We start from the raw sequence: 22,051 nt of genomic DNA, 5'->3' as shown, positions 1-22,051 counted from the left end.
TGGAGCAGCGGTGAGGTTTTCTCCAGGACCTTTAGCTGCAACGTACTCATGGTGTCATTGCACGATTTATTACAGGGACTGGATTAGTTTTCAAGTGTCAGTCTTTGGTTGTTATTAGAGGCAGCAAAACAGCAGCACTTTGGACAACCTATTTGCGCTCAGATATTTGCAAGGTCTCAACCGCATCCTTGATTTAATGTATCAATTTGTGTAATGTAACCAATGAACTTTCCTACAAATGTGGGTGGCACAAATGATGTAACATTTTCTGAGTATTGTAAATCAGAAACGTTTTTCTCCACTTGCAAAAAGCCTCCAAGGAAATGGAAATGCCGTGATCTGTATGAGTTGGCACTTGGATGGTGGCAAAGGCTGGCCTGGGATACACTGGCGATCAGAATGCTCTTAGAGTCAGTGAGGCTGTCTTACCTCTGGAGATTTGCCTGCGAGCCCAAGACCAGCCAGTGATGAGGGATAGGTCCCCACAGCAGCACCAGTCTCCACGCAGTGTGCGTTCAGCCGAGAAACTCCTCATCATAGGATGCTGCATAGACTAAACTTTGCACAGGTTCAAGAAACAACTGGGCTGATTTGAGGCAGAGAAAAGCTGCTGAGTGTGTTGTAGTGCAAAGACACCGTTTGCAGCTCAACACTCTGCAGCATTGGACATTGTGCTCTCATCCTCTGGTGTAGGAATCTGCTGATGGAGAAAAGGTAGAGCCTAGATGTAGCTGTCCTTGCGTTCCCCATCCCACCAAAAAACCCAAGGCAAACTCCCAAGCCTGGGTGAGAAGAATGGGGTCCCACCTGCGACTGGAGCAGCAGCTGGTGCATTGTGCAGCTCTGGTGTAGCCAGCGAAGGAAGACCCAAATAGCTGGAGCAGCAATACAAGTCCTCCTTCCCAGGAGAAGCTGGGAGCCCCAACCTTATTTCCCCTACCAGAGAGTAAAACTGGCGGTATTGCCTCTCTTCAGCTTGTTCTCTCTCCTTTCAGGGTAACATTTTCACGTGGCCTTCATTAAGGCCATGTCTGTGCTGTTTGTGCAGCTGAGCTGCCTTTGACAGCACTCCTTTCAGGTATCTGCCACACTGGGTGTGAAGCAAACATGCCCTACTGGGATAAGCTTCCCTGTTCATCGACACCAGCCTTCAGAAATGTCTGAACCAGCCTCCTGAGCACACTGATGTGGGGAGGGCATGAATGGCAGTGACACCAGGAGGCAGGGCCACAGGCAGGCTTTTTTTGGGTCAAGATCAGAGGCAGGTGCTCCCAGCTAAATACCCAGTTTCAAGTGGAGGCTGGGAAGAACTCAGAGGTATCCCTGCGCTATTGCCATGTGCAGTGCTAGCGCCAGAGGTGTGCGTGGCCTTTGGCTCTGCCCTGGATAAGCCGATTTACCCCATGCTTGCTTTCTCTCCCACTTTCACTTGCAGATCTTTGGGGGCCTTGTCTGGATCCTGGTGGCATCCTCGAAGGTCCAGTTACCCATGCTGCAAGGCTGGGTGATGTTTGTCTCTGTGTTCTGCTTTGTCATGTCCATCACCCTCCTGTGCCTCTACATCTGCGGTGCACATGGGGGCAGTAGCTCCTGGGTCACCTTGGTAAGTGGATGGGACAAACCTCAGGGCCTCTCCCCTCCCTGGTACCACTGGTATACAATGGTCTCCTTTGCTGCTACTGCACACCAAATTGCCGGCTGGGGCTTGCTTGTGTGGGTTCCTTTTTTCCCCCCTTTGCAGTGTGCTCCCTCCTGGGAATGACTGTGTCATCCTTGGTTCTTAGGCTGTCATCTGCCAGGAGACAGCATCTCTGTTCTACCTCAGTATGGCCGTGTTGGAAGCCTACTCCACCTATATCAGCTTTGGTCCTGCCAACGCCGTGATGATGACCGTCTACCAGGAGAACGTTGCTGCTGTGGTGAGTGCCTGGCAAGCAGGGGAAGGAGAGGGCAAAGCAACGCAGCAGGAGAGGGCAAAGCAATGCAGGAGGGCTGATGTGCAGGAGGTGGCAGCACCTAATGGTTTTTAAAACGGCTGAAGGCTCAAAAAAGCATGTATTTTTGTTCTTAAAAACTAGGATCACAGAAACATCTCCTGTGTCTAGTTTAAACGAGTTGAAGATGTTGTTGTGTCAGCTTGAGGGTTTCTAATGTTATTTTTAACTCTTTCAGAGGGAAATGAGCACGCACATGTCGCCCTCCGTGAGCGAGGATGCCGTGCCCAGGCTGAAGCCCGCGCTAACCTCGAAGCTTGCATCCCGGAGTTGAGCACAGAGAGGCGTCACCCTGTGAAGGCTTGGTGTGTTGTAGCAGCTGGTGCTGCGAGGTCTGGCGGCTGGCAGCAGGGGGGAAGCGGCTGCTGGGGGGTTCCCTCATTTGCATAGCCCAGCCCCCTCCGCGTGCATCGGAACGCCTGGGTCCCCCCTGTGGCAGTTTTTGACCGGTCCCTGCCAGTTGGGTCAACGGACCCAGCGCAGGCGGCGGATCCCGCTGGGGCTCCTCTGCCTGGGGTAAATCCCTCGGTATTTGTGATTCAGAAGAGGTGAAAACCGAATCTACGGGTCTCCTTAGACAACCTTCAGGAGCTGTGGGCTGCAGATGGGGGGGCGCCCCCCTTGTCTGCTCCAGTGACTGGTCCCATTGCTGGTCAGAAGTGGAACAGCTTGAACAGGTGAATCTGCCATTTCTCTCCTGGCCGTTGTGGGAGCTGTTTCGGGGGTGAGGGAGTACCTTGAACTCACTGGTTATATTGACGAACTCTCGGTTGCCTAAATATGGGACCGAGGCTGGCTCAGACATGGGTGTCTACATTAGAGACATCCATGCTTAGTCAGATGAATCCCACCCCAATCTCCTGTGTTCCTCATCAGGTCTATGACAGCTCTGCTGTTAGCCTTTACTGAAGCCAAGTACGGTTTCTGTCTCTTTTCTTTTTCTTTTTTTTTTTTTTTTGTTTTGTTTTGTTTTGTTTAACAGAAAGGAAACCCAGTCTTAGACATTCATTTGCGGAAGAAAGTTTGTGTTTGAAGATCACGCTTGGATCTTCAAGTAAGTCTAATTAGATGCCTCTTCCTCTCCTGTTCATCCCTCATAGGCTTGGGCACTGTCCGTTTGTCCTGTTTCTGAGGACCGCTGCCCAAGGCACCTAGCATTGCACATGGACAGCCTGTATCTCCCGTTGCACCGTGAATTTTGTTAGCAGGAGTGAAGAATTTTTAGGGTATAAGCTAACTGAATTGCACTGAAGTGAAAAAAGTGCTGTATAACTTCCAAGAGATAAGAACGGAATATAATTGGAAGAGAAATATTTTCAGCATAAGATGCTGAAAAAGCATCTTTGAAAAATTATGAGCATAGCGCTATGTTTTTTTATTTAGGATTTTTATATGTTTTAGATTTGGAGTTTGAATTTCAACAAATTGAGTTGAATTGGTGTGGATAACACATTCAAAGGGCCACGTATTTCTTTCAAAGAAGAATAAACAAAGTAGCACCTACAAAGACTGTTTTGGCTTTCAAGTGTTTTGTATTTTTGAACCCAAATCTGCAAGTTCCTGTTAAATAAAAGTGTTCTAGAAAAATGTCACAGATTGTATGATCCACCCTTTCTAAAAAATTATTGTTGATGTTGCTTAGTAGGGACGTGGTTGGGCTGAGGCCCCTCAAGACATATATCTCCTTTTGTTCAGAAGACTCTCGGGCTGCAGCAGGCACCCAGACATCACAGAGATAATAGAGGATCCCGAAAAGAAGTCAGCAAGTTACAAAGGAGGAATGGGCAAGTAAAAGGCAAAAGCCTGAATCCCATCTGTCCTAAGCAATGATCTGCTCAGCTCTGGGCTGGTGGCACAGGCCACCTACAATTCAGGGTCTCGGGCACAAATCTTGCGCACTTAGGTGCTTATCTCCTTCCTGACAAAGGAAAAGAACATTAAAAGGAGATGCCTGTTACTTAGTTCAGTAAAGGGAAAAGAAACTTCTCCTTAGGTCTGTTTGCCTCTTTTGGAGGCTGGACTTGAGCACAAAGGAGACGAGTGCCCTAGTAGCAGGCCGCTGAGCAGGCTGAGGGGATGCAGGGAGTCTGCTCCCAGGGAAGCTCTTCCACTTTGTATAATCTAGTTACTCTTGTACTGGGGGTTTGAAGCCAAGTACCCAGCAGGCACACCATAACTCTCCTCTCTCTCTCTCTCTCTCTCTGGCCCATTAATTGTCCTGATACCACTCCAGATCTCCTGAAAGTGGGACGCCAACTGTTAAAGGGAGATTCTCGCCTCAGGACGCCTGCAACCTCAAGCTCAGCCTCGCGCGTGGTCCGTGAGAAAGCCACGGCTCCAACTGCAAATCTGAGTAAGTAGGGGATGCAGATATGGGACTATTGCAGGGAGCACCTCAGCCGCTGGGCTGTTGGACAAGGTGAGACCTGTGCCAGCCAATTCACCTTTTAGTGCCAAATGCCTTTTGATAGAGATGCAGGTCTCCTGGGGACTGTGGGGACATGCTCCTCCTCCATCTGGAAAAGATGGCTGAGCTCCTGGCGTAAGAAGGGCACTGAGGTTTAGAGGTCAGAGTTGAGGCAGGTATGGAAGATGGCAAGAGCTGTGATCTTTAGTAAAAAAAAAAAAAAAGTCTTTTTTATATTTAAGAAGCTTTTTTTCTCTCTTCTGCTCATTCGTTATGGAATATGAGTCAAATAAGAGAAACCGATGCTACACACACTGCACGCTCTTAAGTATTTGTTTTAAAATATGTGTGAGGTCAAGCTGGAGCAGGCTTTGCAGTTTGTGTATCTACTGCAGCAAATGCAGCAAAAGCCAGAATCCTGTGTTGCTGTTAAATGGTTTTCTTTACAGTTTTCCAGCTGTATTCCTCCTCCCCATGATAGAGTGTTGCCAGACTGATTAGAATACACAAATTGTATTCCCTTAATCTTCCTTCATAAACAGTGCCCTGTAATCCTGTCATCATTGTTGTTGACCAAATCAAAACATTAAAGAAAGCCTTTCTCTAGACTGAACAAAGACAATCTTCAATCTAAAATATTTAGAATGCTTAGAGATATTTTAAGGCTTTAATTAATGTACTTAATTTAATTCAATAAATTTTAAATTTATTTTTAAATTTTAAATTTTCTATTTTAAATTTATTTAATTAAATCAATTTATTTAATATTATATTTTAAATGTAAAATTTTAAAAATTAAAAAACGGAAAGGATTTAGTTTTAATTAGGAATTAGTTAAATTAAAGCAATAAAAATATCAAAATATTTGTACCCCTTTTTTAAAAGAAGAAAGGAATTTGACAGTTCTCAAAATTAAAGCATCATTTCAGACAGAAAGTAGAAAATTCTGTTTTTCCATTAGCTGGCCATGTTTGAATTAAAATCAGAAATAGTTTTAGTGTTCTCTGAACTTTGTTTTTTGGTGACCAAATCACTCAGAAATTTTTTTTTTTTGTGCTTTAGAGTGACATCTTTTAATCCTTTTTGAGCAGTGTTGAGTGGATATGTCTCTATATTCCTTCTGTTTATATATCTGTATTTGTATGCGGGCATAGAAAGCTAAGGGAACGTCTTTATCTTAGCCATGCAAATCTGACTGATTTGGTTTCACTGTGGTATATGGACATTGGGGAAGTTGGTGGTTAATGGGCTCAACAGTGGAAACTCAGCCATAAACAACTAAGCAGGACTTTGCAGATAGCGGTGGCATTTTGAACATTTGCTTGCTTTTACGTACCTAGATATATAAATCCTGGGGAAGCTGTGTTTTAGATGCCTTCAATCTCTTTTGGTCCTCACCTGTCGTTATGATTCCGAGATTAGGAAGAGCCTGGAAGAAGGGGGAAATGCATGCCCAGTCTCTGTTCCAATAAATAAACCACAATTATGAAAAGAAAATAAAACCCAGCATCTGATAGAGCAACTAGACAGAGGTTGCCCAACTTTGCCCAAAACTCTAGATTGTAGAACTTACTTTTCTCAGGTGTGTTGGGTGCAGGGGTTAGGCAGGGTCTCCTGATGGAGGCAGGGGAGCTGTGGGAAATTCAGGCCTGTTTGGATTCCACTATGTATGTAGCAACGGGTGACAAAGACGTGCAGGCACCCTAAACTGGGTGAATCTGTGGAGGAGCTGGAGAAGGCCCTGATAAGCTGAGAGGACAGGAACCCCATCTCCTCCCCTGGTTCTTACAGCTGGACGCAGTGCGTGTCCCAGGTGGTGTGATGGGGAGATGATGTGCAGCCTCCTCCCAGTTCAAAGCTAAATCTGGCCCTGCAAATCCCAGGTGGATCCTTTCTCCAGTAAAGCAGAGAGCAGAAGAGAGCTTTCCTTGGGCTGCTTTTGTGTGGACCCTGATGTCTTTTGTGTAGTGTGAAACACCCAGCCTGGTCTTTGGAGAGGAGCCAGGCACCGAGCTCTTTTAAAGCTGACCTGCTTCTAGGCATGCCCAGAAACAAGAGTTTCACATAGCTGAGACACTCTGCTGATTGAGAGCGGGATTTCTCAAGTGAGGTGGCAGATAGGAAGAGCGCTACTTCCAAAATTCCCCCCGTGGAGCTGGGGCCCTGGCATCCTTTCATAAATCCTGCTCCAGCCGCTGCAAGGTGGACATCGCTTCCCCAAGGAGCTTGAAATGTATTACTTTTAATGTGTTGTAACAAAACAGTAGATGTACCTTATAATACCGTATCTTAGGTGTACTGTTATGTAAGCTGTGTTTAAAGGAAATGAAAATTCTGCAGAGTTTGTTTTGTATTTTATTTGGATTACAAGCCTTGTCTTGCTTCCATGTTGAGGCATTTCATTACAGGTCGTCTGTTCCTCCCTTCTGAAATTCTCTAAGTAATAGGAAGTTGTTGGCTTTCGAAGTCTGGGCACCTGGCACGCTGTGAGTCTTTGCTAAAGTTGGCAGAATACGGTGTGACCGCAAACCCTCAAGGATTAATAGGCTGAAAAAGCACAGGCTTCATGTCTGTCCTTAGTGTTCCTTAATGCTAAGAGTGCTACTGGGGGGAAAAACAAGCAAATGACAGCAGTCGTAACTTGACATTCATTGCTTTGAGACCCACCTTGTCTTTCTTTATAACTATAGAAATATAGTTTAGGCAACCAATCAATATACTGGGTAGGGTTTTACTGTTCGTTTCAGTAGATGGCACTTGATCTCTATTAGTTTTTTGTAATAATTTCAAGGTGTGCGTTACAGTAAATGTTTGACTAGCTTTATGACAAATTTTGCTTTTAATCCTGGGATTGCAGGGCTGCTTAGTTAGTTACCTCTCAGATATGTTTCTCATTCTGGTGGTTTTCTCTTCCCTGTTGAAAACATGTAAAACTGATTTAAAATGTTTTATGCACATTAGAATGAAAACCATGTGCCTTATATTAAGGGTGATTGTGCAAAAGCTTTCAGCTGAATCAGGTTTAGCATGTGATTTCATGCGTTTGCATATATGCTGTGGACACATACCTGCAGCATTTGCTGCTGTGAATGCATGCCTGCGGGGTTTGTTGCTGTGCACCAGCCAGCCTCTCTCCTCCTTGTGCATTGGACCCAGATTTAGGAGATGTGTTGAAGAGGCCTCTGAAAGCCCTTTGTTAAACTTCTGCCACCAACATAACGGGACGGCTGGGATGTTGACCTAGTCTATGACTGAGTTCACTCCCTTTCTGTGTCCTGTTAAGTCATCCCTGCCAAAGATGGTGTTTTCCAGCTTCTAAAAGTACTTCTGACCAGCCTATTCATTTCTATTCAAGCAGACCAGGTAGTACTGCCAGGCATATGAGAAAACTCCTGAGGTGACACCACATGCTTCCTTATTAAAGACTTGTCCGTAGGTAGATTTACACATCACGGAGGTTTTTCCAAAACTGTCATATACAAGTTGAGTATCATGTTATACATCTATTGGTATTTCTTGAACCTCCAGTCTCAATGTTTCTAATGAGGTTGGAGTAGCAAAGTAGCATCCTTCCATCTCTGATCGAAAGAGCCTTTTGGTTTGAACAGAAAGATAAGTTGTCCAGACTGTTCTCTTCTCCGTGAACATGTGTTCCCCCAACAAAGGTCATTTCAGGATGAGAAGGGAAAATTGCTGGCAGCTGTTCTAAATTGGTGTTAGAAGAGCTCAAACTGCATATAGAATCACAAAAAATAATTAGGTCAGGCTAATTTCCGTACGAAGAATCTCTGTAAGGTATATAAAGCAGGAAAAAAACCCACCTTGTAATGCTCTTTGTCTGTTCCAACATCTGCTCGTGGCTGCTCTGCAAATCCATGAATTAAAAACAATGAAGAAAAATGCTGGCTCAGGATACAGTGATATGCAGAGTCTACATGATGGCTCTCAGCCAATCTCAGTAATTAGTTTGTAGTGACTGTTTTTAGAGATGAGCTTGACTGACTGTGGTTTCACAGCATACACAAGCCACATTCCATATTTATTTTGAGATCTGCAGTGCTTATACTTTGCATGAATGCAGTTCAGATTACTACCAAAGCTATAGTATTTAGATGAGATTGGAAAACTGCTTAATGAGATAAATTTTGATTATTTGATAACAAACTTTCTTCCAAAGTAAGAAAAGTAGGTGAACTAGATGAGCAAAAAGCAAGATGCATAATTAGTTTAGGTCACACAACCAGCACTATGAATTGAGGGGATCAAGTAAAATCAAGTTTAGATCTAAATGCAGGGAAGCAGGATCTGCGTTGAAGTTCTTCCCCAAAGTCTTCTGCCTGGTATTGAGCTGGAAGTCCCCTCACCCAGCAGGTTTGAACAGTTGATGGTCACCCACACTGAAAGTTTTGCTCCACGTCTTCTCTGACTGCATGTTTGCCAGCTGCCAATTTATCAGCTGTTACTGCGCTGTGCAATCAGCTGCAACATGATTAACAGATCTGTCTGATGAGAGAGCACAGGCAAGCAGTCAGGTAGATGTCCACCCAAGAGTGATAAGTGATAGCTTCTTTGGCCAGCGCAGTGGGATAGGGGAGGGGATGCTGATGCCAGGCATTGCTGTGCTCAGGTTCTCATTGTCATTCTGGGAGCACAACTTGCAAGTCTGAGCTTGATGACTAAACTGCATATAAAATAAGAGGGGGTGGTTAGGTACTACAATCCAAGATTCACAGCAGAGAGCATGCCAGGCAGGAACGCACCTCTCCCAGTCCACAGGAGAGGCCAGAGAGGCGTGCCCGTCTCCCAGATTTGGCCACCTACTTGTACCCTGCTTGCGCCCATTCACGTGTCACATTCACTCTGAACCTCTGTACCAGAGCCAGACCACCTCTGTGAGTGCCAGCAACCAGCACGTTTCATTGCTTTGAACTATGGCCAGCACTGGTGCTACCACCCACCCTGTTTTGTGTGGCAGCTGAGCAAGTAGAGCTCGGGGAAAAGATCTGAGTTCAGTGCCCTCCTTAGACCGAAGGAGTTCAAATCCACACCTCTCACAAGAGTTCTCAACCACTGCAACCTACAGAGCATCATCAGCTTCCTCCACTGGCTTTAGACCTCGTGGTAGTAGAGGGTATCTGTCGGACATGGGCAGCGGCAGAGCACGTGGGAGCAGCTTCTCTGTCACACAAAGAATAGAGCAGTCTACGTGGAGGAGAGTCCTGATCCTTGCTCCCAGGATTATATCTGCATTTACGCAGTTACTGTTGGATGTGAAATTTATAGCAAAGTGCAAGGCAAGAGTCTCATGTATAGTAATAGTAAATCACATAGTAAGTCAAAGGCCAGGGACTGGAACAAAAACACGCTGTCAGCTGAGCTTGACACTGTGAATTGAGTACATTCCCTGCTGGCAGCCTTTGCCCTCAACATGGGTCATTTTTTAAAGGGTGTTATCTGAAGAAAAGCCGGAAATGCTGAAGCAAGACTTCATCACTTCTGAGCAGCTTCTTTTTCTTACATTTGTTCGTGCATGTGAGCAGTCTGGTTTTCTTTCCTAGATTGCTTGTGGTGTACAAAAACAATCTTGCAGGAACAACCCCATATTAAATAGAAAAGAAGTAGCATTAATGTTTCCTGGAAATATTACTGCTTATGCTGTTAAAGATTGAAACTGGAGATGTAGCTGTGAGTTAAAAGTTTTAAGATAAATTAAACTTAGTCTTTTAAAAATACAGATTCTTTCAATAAAGGGCATTACAACTGAATTATCTCTACTTTTCCAGCTGTTTCTAATGGCTTTGCTGGAAGTTCTTATGCAGTCAGGCCCCCTCTATTCCCTTGGGGTCTCTAAATAAAGCTATCTACAGGGACAGCATGCTACTTATTCCTCTAGCAGCTGCACTGGAGTGGTGAACTTATATTATTTTGTGTTTTCGTCTCTTTGCTGTGTAACAGGATGCTTTTGAAGGCACGGAGGCTCAGCAAATTGAAGTGTTTTACATTCTGAGGACAAGCTGTCTCTGTCAGCGCCGTTTCATTTACAGCTCTGATTCACTGGGTGACTATATGCAAACCTAGCATCAAGAATGATTTTTATATCTATATATACACACACATAGATATTTATTAAGAGGTCATGTTTATGGAGTCAGAAGATAGGTAGTTCTGTGGTTTCTATACTTTGGCAGCTATGAAAGAGTGGTGAAGTTGCAAATAAGAAAGACTTACACAAAAAGACTAAATTAGCTTAAAAGATTTACTAAACTCAGGTGCATCCTGAGTTTTAGGAATCCAGTTCTGCTGAGCTGTCAGTGTTCCTGTCACAGGTATTACTGACACTTCTTCCTTTTTTCTATGTTGTAACCTTACCATTTAGATAGCACATGGACAATCAAATGCACACAAGAAAGTTTGAGCTTTATTCTTATAGAAGGAAAAATATTACATGCTCAAGTGCAAGCAAAATTTGACTTTTGAGGCCAGAAGACCATGCCACAAGGTATCCAACCATCTGTAATGGCTATAAATAGCAGACTGGGATGCTATACTCCAGGCATGCATGTATGGTTATTGTGTGGATCTGTGTAAGAAATGTATATACTGGCTCCATATACATACGTACGTATGTGATGTGGTTGCATACTGTCCTGGCAGACCAAGTATACCTAAGCTGTTCTACCTTGCCCAGCCAATTGCAGTGCTGTGGCAGGACGGTGTTAGCTCCCTAAGCAGTGGTCCTCCAACCCATGGGGCAGATGTGCACACACGTCTGACCTACCGTCACTGCCTTTTCTGCCTCTGCCTGGGTTGTGCCAGCTGGCACTGCCTGCACTCCTCGTCATGGGCAGCACAGCATGCAGTCGTGGGGTTGCAGGCTCCCCTCTCCCCTCCATGTCAGCTAGAGCTAGGTGACTGTAGTGGTGCTGTCAGGGCAGCAAGGAGGCTAAAAGGCAGTGCAGAAAGCATGATGCTGTTTGCAGCACTCTCTTAGCTCAGTGCCGTTGCCCACTGAGCAATAAAGTGCAGGGACAGCACTTGATACTGCACTATTTCACTCCAGTGTCTTGCAGGCAAGAAGCAATCCTGGAAAACGTTGCAGTACTTTGCTGGCCATCACTGTGTTGTTCTTCCCGTTGCACAGAGCGGTGCACAGCTCTGCTCCTAGGGAGTGGGTGTGCTGCTGCTTGTAGCCTGCTGCAAGGTGGGCTGGGGCCAGAGTGACGGGCCTCTCAGTGTTGGATGCCACTACGCGTGGCATGAGCGTTTCCGTCAGAGCATAGTGCCAAGTTGTCTTGCCTGCCAGCACTGTGACACTGAGTGGCTGCAGCATGGAAATATAGGTATGAATGAATTTCAACTGAGATACCGCTTAAGCTGATGACTCAATATGTGGTATCCTTTGTGGGAAATGGTGGGTAAGACAATCCTCTTAGTCAGGGGAGTCTCAGATCAGGGCAAAACAAGTGTTATAGCCAGTTCAGACAAAAGAAATGGTTTTTGAGAAATGGCAGCCTCTTTCATGGTTAATGCTGCTTAGGTGGGTTGTTCTGGGACTTAGATGTGTGAGCTTTCGCAATCACATTGTCACAGCGACAAACCTAGTCAACTGGGGTACAAGCCGTGCACATCACCATCAGTTCTGCAAAGGATTTAAGAAAGACTGTGCAGCTGAAGGTTTATCCACCCCAGTGGGGGATGATGGTATCTGCAAATGCATCATGGAAAATATAGCAAAAACGGGGTTCATGGTAAGTCTGCAGCTGCTGGCTGGGGGTGTCTGTGCGTGAGACGGCGCCCAGAAATTCTCAGGTGAGAGATGCTCGCCCCGACCAGCTGTTTAAAGGATGTTGGAAAGTTATTTCCATTCCCTCAGATTAAAGTCATCGTACAATATTGTGGCTTTGCAGTGTAAGGCCCAGATATGGCTTTGGACATCTGCCATTTGAGTGACAGACTGAAAAAAATCCTAACTTTAGGGTGGGTATTTTTCCAGGTGATAAGACTTTCTTAGTAGCTCTACCTACTACTGTTTGTAGCAAAATGAAAGTGGTTTTCCCTGTACATGCCAGGGCTTGGGAAATAAAAGCTGTGATCCATAGAAAGTCAGAAATCAGGTAGATGGCTTAACACCCCAGAAGCACTTGAGAGCCGCGCGTGATTATTGGATTGATTTAAGGCTATTAGAACTGCTTTACTGTCCTTCTGTGTGCCACGAGAACCTGCATATGTGTGTACATACGCAGACACATATACCCTATTAGCCTATACACATTTATATGTACATGTGCATGTATGTGTACATCGTCTCAGAAACCAAAATGGAAGCGGCTTTTCCCCCAGCGCGTAGTCTTTTCATATGGTTTAAAGCAAGCGAAATCTGCAGTTACAGTTGTGTGCTGCTGCAGGAGCCATGTGAGCAGCCTGATTCTTGTATTGACGGCTGTAAGAAAGCAAACAGGTTGTCACAACAAATGTTCCTAGCCGTGTCCTAAAAGGGCTTCTTTAGTGTGAGGGGTTTGTGTCCAAATGGTTTTTCTCTGCTCTTGTTTAAGTGCCACTTCTGAAGAAATGTTGCAAATCCAGAACAAATCACGTGCTTGACATCAGGGATGTTGGAAAATTCATGCAACTGCTAAAATTCACACAGGATGGGCAAAGGGATGATGCCTGTTGTTCATCGTCATTTTTAAAACAGCCTTTGAGTTATGATTTCCACTGTGTTTTTACTCGTCCCCTTTCTTTTCCAGGGGTTAAAACCAATTTTAGCTCTTCAAGCAACACAGGTTGTACCTCAGTGCCTGAAGCCCGTGTGTCGGCTGCTGGAAGCAAAAGGTCTTTTTCTCACAAGTAAGCAAAGCAATTTTTCCTGAAGAGTGAGAGAGTTGCTAGTGCAGAGAGAGACTACTATGTAAGGCCTTGCAGCTAATACATAAAATACCACTAGTGTGAGTTTTGAAACAATTTGGCTAACACTATGCTCTTGGGCAGCACTTACACTGATGAGAACTGTAATATGAGAAAGGGGAAAAAAAAGCTATATTTTTTGAGACCAAAACATGTCAGTAGGCCAGATCAGCCGACAGGTATTTTTTTGTTGTTTGTTCATAACAAGTATGGGAGATACCCTCAGGTAAGACAGAAAAGACTTCAGCTGGAGTGGAGGAGGAGACAACTGGGTATATGTTGCTTAACAGCAGTACCTCTAAGAAGTTAACCTTAACCTTTTGGTCTTATCACTGTTTTCTCTTTGTAATAAACTGTCAGCTTGGCATGTCCCTTTCCAGGTCATGACCTTATTTTTTGTAGGAAGAAGTAGACAATATTGCCTTTGATGCTTTTGTATTCAACACCCTTGCCCAACCTTTCTGTAACTAAAACTATATGCAAATAAAAAAAAAAAATATAGATCAGTTATCTATCTAAACAAATCTTTCAAGAAAGATTTCTGTAAGATTTCTCCCTATCATTTGTGAAGTGCAAATCCAGAGAGCTTGTGAATGCAAGGGTGAGGACATTTGGGTGGAGCAGCGCACATTGTGCTCCACCCACAAAATCCCTGCTGGTTACATTTTTTGGAGTAGGTGCAAAGAGTTCAGATTGACAGGACGGGTTTCCTGCCCTTTGTGGAAGTGCTGGCAGGTAGGCCAGGCCGGGACTGGCAGTGGGATACCTCTATGCTTAAGTCACACAGATGTCTCTGAGGTCGGAGTGTGCCCCAGTGCACAGAGATTGGCAGAATGATGCTTGATGAGCAGTTTCCTATCTGTGTCATGAGACTGTTAGAAAAATAAACATTACCTAAGCACTCTCTAGATTAAATCTAACCAGTAAAGGTACTAGCCGGGGTGTGTGTGTGTGTGTGTGTGAAAAATACTAAGTATAATATGAAGCCCTAAAATCACCTTACTTGCAGTAAGATTCTGTATCATTGCATGTATTTCTGTGCATTTAAATGTAACTTTAAATTAGAGCATCCTGACCCACTTAATTAGACAGAAGGCCTCTGTAATAATGCTCCTTCAATTGCATTGCTGCGTTACGCACAGTCTATGTGAATTCTGCCTCACCCAAGAGTTGATGCTGTACTGTACGAAGTGGAAGGAGAGGTCTCCTTTGCGATATGTTCTCTTTTAACTGTTTGACTCAACTTCCTCTGAAAAATCTCAGTGTTGTCACAAACCACAGTCCAGCACTTCATTGTAAAATAATTATAAAATCACCCAAACCACAGCAGTGTGATGAAGGTTTGCAGCAGCCACCTTCCTTATAAACTGTTCCATTTTCAGAGGAGGGACGAAACCAAGTTAGGGAATCTTGAGAAGAGTTCTTGCTTCATAGTGCTGTGGTATTTAAATTTTTATGTTCAAGCCTCTTTGGTTGGCTGGATTTGCCTTTTTCTTTTCTGAAACCAGCCCGTTCATTACAGTTTAGAAGAACCAATTCCATGAGAGGATGTAGGTAGCAGTGTAGCAGTGCAGGAAGACAAACCAAGTGAGCAAGCGAGGAACCCGCCTTGGGAAGCTGTGCTCAGAGCACCTCAGTCCTTTGGCAGTTGCCAGCAGCACAGATACCAGTTGCTTTCAAGCCCACAGTCGACAGTCAGGTTATTTAATAAAGAGTGGGAAAAGAAAGGTAGATACGTATGAGGGAAACTGGAAGGAAGGAAGGAAGGAAGGAAGGAAGGAAGGAAGGAAGGAAGGAAGAAAAAAATCTGTGGTTTTCTTTGTCTATTTTAATACTATTTCAGCCTGCTCACAGTAGGCTTTGAACTATATCTAAGCAAATGAATGGTCAGGCATTGGAACAGGCTGCCCAGGGAGGTGGTAGAGTCGCCATTCCTGGAGGTACTTAAAAGATGTGTAGATGTGGCACCTCAGGGCATGGTTTAGGAGACTTGGTGATGTTGGGTTGACAGTTGGACTTGATGATCCTAGGGGTCTTTTCCAACCTTAATGATTCTATGGTTCTCTTCTATGATTCTATGAATAGTTGACAGTGGCAGCTGAAGCACCCTCTATGCCAAAGAGAGAAAGGAACAGTGGCTCAAACAAATCTGTTTTCATCACACACTGTGATCCCTCAGGCTGCTTGCCAAGGAGCATGAAAGCAGTCTTAGAGCAAACCTCCACGAGCAGGCATCTCTCTGCAGGTCTGGCCAGGGAAGGCTGAAGCGTGGTTCTTTTGGCACTAGCCCAGGCTGCAGTCCTCTCATTACTTAATGGAGTCAGAGGTTCAGGGAATGTGGATGATATGGTGGAGTCAGTGGGAACCGTGCTAGCCACAGAGAAACGTGAAAATGGCCACCGTTTCCCTAGATCACATAATTCAGACTGAGAGCCCCAGTCAGTGAAAGAGTGTGCAGTGGCTGATGACTTCAGGACTTTCTTCCCGGCCACTCACAGTTATCTACCTGTTTTAGTGTGTAGACAACTTTGTGCGTGAAATAAGACACATAATGAGTTGTGTGATAAAGATAATCCAGTATGCTTTAACCATGTTGGTTCTCCTCCAGATGTGGCCTTCATGGTCAGAATAATGGATCCTTATCCAACAAGTCCAGACCCAGCCCACCTGCTTCCCGTGAAAAGGCCCCTTTGTCAACACTGAGCAAAAACCAGCCGAGTCCTGCGAACACCCGTCAGAATTATGGGGCTTCTTTAGCCAGCAGAAGCAACTCAGGCTCAAACAAAGGAAGTGACAGCAGCCAAGTGACGAGGCAAGTCTTTATTTCAGCATCCTGGTGTTCAGCACACTGACTTACCTTCTCTGCACTCAAATGTGGCATCAGCTGGTTGTCTGGCTTGCCAAAGGGGTCGTGTTGCTCCTCAGCATGGGTGTGACTCTTCATATTGGTGGCTCGACAATCAACAGTGTGCTCTATCCCATGTAAAAGTTTGACTGTTTCAGTACTGTAAAATTCAAGGTTACTTTTAGTCAAAGCACTTTGTAGCTGGTTTTCACTCCAAGGCAGGCTCCTTTCCGTGGTTTTATGCTGTCAGTTCTCATGTGGCTTTCCTGGTTCTTTCACAGAAAGGTCCTTTCTCCTTTGGAGAGAGTTGGGTGGGGTTGTATAGAAAATATTGTATGCTCGGGTGAAAATTCACCCTGCCCGGCCTTAGGTACCTCTGCGTGCAGTTTCCTCTACAGGGAAGAAAACTAATACCTGCGGGAGCGTGCGACACGTATTGCAGAGAAGAAATTGTTGTTTCTCTCCCTCCCTTTCTCTCTCTTTCCTCCCACCCCAGGCAACTCAACAGCCAAGCATGTCAGATACACACCTAAAGCTAGACAGGATTAATGTAGGTTTCAGGGTGCTCGGCTTCTTAACTCACATGTGGAGCTGAACTCAGTCTGTACGCTTCCTTACCTGGCTGTGTCTGCAGCTGGGTGCCCTTGCCAATGGCCCAGCTGCCTGCTCTTGGGCACCGTTTTGGGTGAGGAGATGGCTAGGTGTTTTAAAGTTAAATGTCTCATTTGAGGTAATGGCACTGAAAACAAGTACGATAAATAGTAAATTTTGTACTATAGCCACAAATCAGCCATTTTCTCAAGTACTTTGATTTGCCAGAGGGAGTCACTTGTGTGGACACTGAGGAGCCCAAAATGAGTCAAGCGCCATATCAGTCTATGGGATGTGTTCCTTTTTGCCAGGACTGAAGAACTGTAGGAGTGATGTTATGTGATGGTGTGATGGTTTTTTTCTTTTCAGGCGATCAGGGAAATCTATTTCTTGTGGTCACAATTGCAGCACTAAGCCAGAAAATCCGGAGCGGTATTTGACTCCTCTGCAGCAGAAAGAAGTTACAATACGGCATTTGAAAAAAAAGCTGAAGGAATCCGAGTGCAAAGTTACAGAAAGGTATATTTCACTTCAGAAATAAGACTGGACAAGATTTATTCAGGAGCATTAAGGGATGGGAGTCCTGATCATTTGTACTCTTTTCTTGACCATGTAAAGTTTTCATTAAGAGATTTGAAATATGGTCGGGCTGATTAGGTTGTTTTCAGGTATTTAAGGTTTCATTGTGTGCTCAGTGAATATGTACCGTGCACTTTTGTTACAAATATGGTTGTCTCTTTTTCCCTTTTTTTGAACTTTCCCGATAGAAGACTTTCAAAGGATAGTTCTTCACCAGCCTACTTTAGCACTGAGACCTTTTATACATAAAAAAAGTTCCACCTCACTCAGAAAATACGACCAAAAATGTCCCCCTTTTCCCCTAATGAAAGAAAAGCTCTGACACAAACTAGTGTGCCCGCTTGTGGTTTTGTTGCTTAGATATGGACTTTTTTGCAATAGCACTTTGTATGGATGCTAAGCGAAGAAGCAACAATGTACATTACACAGCAACAGATGTTCTCTCTTTTACTAAAGCTGTGCTCTGAGAACTGGCTTTCCAGCACACACAACCCAAGCGGGCACAAAGGGTTGTTTGAATGGAGCCCCAAGGTAGAGTCCCAGGGACCCCTTGGTCCTGCTTTGGGTGGCCCGACATCTGTACCTGTGAGGGCTGGATCTCACGCAGGGCGCCCTTCTCCCCACTTGCTTGCAAGTGAAGGCAGAAGCCTCTGGATCCATGCTGGGCTGGGGGGGTGCAAAGCAAGCCGGGTGCAAAGCAAGCCAGGTGCCTGCAGCCCTGAGCCATCCTGCTGTCTGAGGCCACTGTTGGCTCTGGCTATACGTGACGAGCTGCTGGCAGGCACAGGGGACACATCCAGGCAGCTGTTTGTCATTTCCTCCAGGGTGAGGCAGTAGATGAGATGTTAAGCGCTGTACTGGTTGGACCTAACCCAGAGGCCACCACTTTCACCTCAAAGTGTCCAGGATCACAGCATAGCCCACAAGGCTGCTGGCTGTGTGGCAAGGTTGATGACTCCAGCTAGGAATCAGCCAGTGTGTCTTGGCAGCCAGCTGACATCTCTGCCAGTTCTCTCAGAGGTGGCAGCAAACGATGCATGGAGGAATTTGCTTCTTCCTTGGAGCATCTTTGCAGCATAGCCACCCCAGTGAGGTGGAGCCTCACGTTGACTCTTTAACTAGGCAGTCACCAGAAGTGTTACGATATTTTTATTTTGCTCCAGGGAAAGAGAAATCGAAAAGCTCAAAGCTCAGGTGGAACGTATGAAGGACGACTGGATCGAAGACGAGTGTAATCATGTGGAGATGGAGCTGAGCCTCTTGGAAGCAAGGAGGGAAATCAAAGAACTCAAGCAAGTTATTGAGAGCATGAAGAACAGCTTGGCTGAGAAAGACAAAAAATTTCAGAAATACTTCCTAGAAATAAGCATTGAAAACAAGAAACTGGAATCTTTGGTGTCGAGCATGGAGATGGCCCTGAAGAGCTCTGTGAGAGATGAGCAGCGCCCGGAGTACACATGTGACTCTGAGGGCAAGCCGTTGTGTACCACGATGCCAGACAGCCCCACCACAGAGGACCAAGCTCTGGAGGAGCTGGCAGATAGTGGGCTGTTTCTTCATGAGGACACAGCTAACGGGACTGATTTATTTGAAGAGAGTTTGACCACCACAACCCCTGAGTTGAGTGAGCCAGCTCCCTCCAATTCTACTGTGAATCAAGAGATGCTTGAAAATGTTCTGGATGAAAAACTAACTTTTTCCCAGGAGGAGGAGGAGAAAGTCAGAAACATGATGGTGGAGCAGACCATCCAGACTGATGTGGTGCCATATAGCCTAGAAGGGGAGCAGTTCATTCAAAACATGTTCAGAGCTCAGAGCTCAAGATGCCTGTCCTCTAAGCCCGCCTTCTTCACTGAAGGAATTGGGTCAATTTCTCTTGAAAGCCTCAGTGATTCTGGTATCGTAGTGGACTTAACTCCAGGTGAGCCAAACTCGACCATCCTTTTGTCTCCTGTGACACCTCCATGCAGGAAGGTGGAGCACGGAGTTAATGAAAACCATTTTGTGGAAGAACTTGATTTTACAGAACCTGATGATGATGAAGTCTTTGGGTACGTCAATACTGTTTCTCAGACAGGAATAAAGAAGAGATACTGGAGCAGCAGACTCGCCAGCGATCTGGCTGTAGCAGCCCCTGTTGTACCAACTATCATGCGGCCTTTCAGTACTCATGGAGCAGGAACAGATCTCATTTACAGTACTAGACCATTGTTTTGCAGTTCTGTCCTAGTCCACCGTTTTGCTCTTGACTATTTGATTTGCCCTATAAATCGGTTTGAAAACATGTTACTTGTTTCAGAATGGAAAAGGTAAAGCCTTTCTACAGGATGTCTGTAACTGGCGTTTTTTGAGAGTACTGCTGCCTACAGAAATAGTCCTCCTGCTCCCAGTCACCATGTTCCCCACCCCCCCCACCCCACCGTGCTGGTGTCTTTCTGGTGCCAACATATCTGCACAGTGAACATGACCAGGGAGATCAAGGAGAATACAGTGAGTTCTCTTTCATGTTTGTTTGCTGAATGTTAATTTGTTGTTTGTTAAGCTCAATGAGTTTCCCTGGCTGCTTCACTGGGCAAATATACCAGCACTTTGCACTGGCTCAAGAGTAGCGTGAGACATGCACGGGAGCAAACGGCCAGAGAAAGGTGGGCTATTTCTTTAGGCAGCACTAACCTAAAACTTTTGTGAAATTACAGTGTTGAGTGACACGGAGGCTTGTTCCCGCTAAGGATGTCACACATGTATTCCAGAGAGCATGCTAGTGTTATCCATTCGTTGTCCAAAGAGTCAGTTCAATTTAGAGGTAAACCCCCTATTCCCCAGGCAGTTTCCAGCACATTGTTTGTTCCTGTCTTGTGTAGTGTTCTTCTCAGTTGTACAATTGCTTGAGTGTTTCACCGGTCTTGTGTGTTTACAGGGACTGTAACCAAAAAGGTACTTTGTTGAGAGTCTTGAAACGTGTTAGAAAGATAAGTATAGGTGTAGGTACAATTTGAGTGTTAATGTTGTTTTAAAGTTTTAATGTGTTGGAATGTTGTAGTCATATGAGCCCTTTGAAATGTATAGTGCTTTAGCTTATTGTTTATTTAATTGTTTCATTGTAAATTACCTTTATAATCACAAGTTCAATGAAGCCTGTTAGAAATGGTAAATGTGTGAGTGTTTTATTGTAGCAAAGCCGTATAAAATAGCCGGTCTCAGCTGAGCTATTGGGCACAGGCAGAGCTGGCGGAGGCACTGTATCAGGGCATAAGGAACCATCAGGACCCAAAGAAGAGAATTCTGCTGAGAAAAACTTCATTACAGCTCCAAGCATAAGCACTCAGGCAGAGAAAAAGGCTCCAGTTGGTCGGTGGACACACATGCCACCTGCATGACTGCACCCATGCTGAGTTAACAAATGCAAGTGCCTAATCTTTAATTCAATGCAATCTTCCAGAAGCTTGTAACTGCTCATTTCTGTGCTGCCAGGAGAGTGTCAGTCTTCCCGGCATTTAACAGAAGTCCAGAATACCTTGTTTAATTAATCTGAGAGCCATGCAGTCTCAGTGTGCCCACCGAGATGCCACTGTGACCATCAAACCACAAATTCTTCCTGTCCAAAACTTGAAATCCATGCATAGTTCAGAGGAGGGCAATGCTAACCAACAGGCGACATAGCGGTGTTTGCCTGCCTCCACCCAACCTTTCAACAACACCTCTGGCCGGTTAAACCTCACTGGCTTCCTGTTCTCCCCTCCAGCAAAGCAAGTGTAATATTTCTCTGTGCAACCCAGAGCAGAAGAAGCCTAGTGAAGCCAGACAACGCCATGCACTGCCCTGCCGCTTTGGGGAAGAATGGAGTTATTAGCCACAAGGAAGGAGGAATAGTTGGCCAGCATGTGGGGAGCATTTGCAACACTCAAGAGGGTGACATGCACCAATGCTTACAGAGGCAATTCAGAGACCTTTTGCATCCTTGTAATGCCTGGGTTCTGAATTACTTGTGTTTGCAACAGATTCCCTAGTGTTCATTAAGCATTTCACTAAGGAAGAGGAATCAAACAGGCATGTTGATGTAACACAGGCTCCAAGAGTTCACAAAGATGAGAACACGAGAGCGCCTTGCTTCCTCTGCCAGCAACTTCCTCTTCCACGCTCACCTACCTTGTTGGGTTCCTGCAGGCCACTTGACTTGCCTTATGACACTACTGCAATACATAGTTGCTGCAAAGTCACTTTCAAAAGCTTTTCTTTTAAGTACCTGGGCACAAGGGCCAAAATTAATAGGTTGGCGGGTGGAGGGGATGGGACTGGAACACATGACACAACATGCCTTATTGCTACTTCAAAGCATGTCTGTTCAAGGCTGAGAGCGCAATATTTTATATGGGATTTTACCATCTTTATCACAATTTTGGGTTTCTCTTTAACAGCCACTATTGTTTAAGTGATCTTTGCTTTGAGTGGTGGTGAAATGGAGCATAGTTTAGAGGACTAGTTTAGATCTTCAGTTCTAGGAGAGAGATTCACCTGTGACTACGTGGGTGTCTTTTGCAGCAAGCAGGCAACAAAGCAGTATGAACCTACACTTACATTTAAAATGTCAATAGGCTGAACTCATTTCAAACCATGTTTTGGACGTGGTCCATGTTTAAGACACAAGGCGCTAACACCAGAATAACGTCAAAATTGCTTCTTGCCCTTAAAAATCTTCTGTCCGCTCAACTCTCATAAGTTATTTAACTATGC

General features: G+C 45.0%; 1 protein-coding gene across 1 annotated transcript in view; it reads left to right on the top strand.

The window, feature by feature from the left end:
- LOC142055652 (myelin and lymphocyte protein-like) overlaps nucleotides 1-22,051 on the top strand; it is a 31,697-nt gene that overhangs the window by 2,084 nt on the left and 7,562 nt on the right. The window contains exons 2-3 of the mRNA XM_075089769.1: nucleotides 1,436-1,603; nucleotides 1,785-1,930. Of these exons, the coding sequence (XP_074945870.1) occupies nucleotides 1,436-1,603; nucleotides 1,785-1,930 (314 nt within the window). The remainder of the gene's footprint in view (nucleotides 1-1,435; nucleotides 1,604-1,784; nucleotides 1,931-22,051) is intronic.

The sequence above is a fragment of the Phalacrocorax aristotelis genome, chromosome 3, assembly GCF_949628215.1.
Source record: "Phalacrocorax aristotelis chromosome 3, bGulAri2.1, whole genome shotgun sequence".
Taxonomy (NCBI): domain Eukaryota; kingdom Metazoa; phylum Chordata; class Aves; order Suliformes; family Phalacrocoracidae; genus Phalacrocorax; species Phalacrocorax aristotelis.
This window is presented reverse-complemented; position numbering and strand designations above follow the sequence as displayed.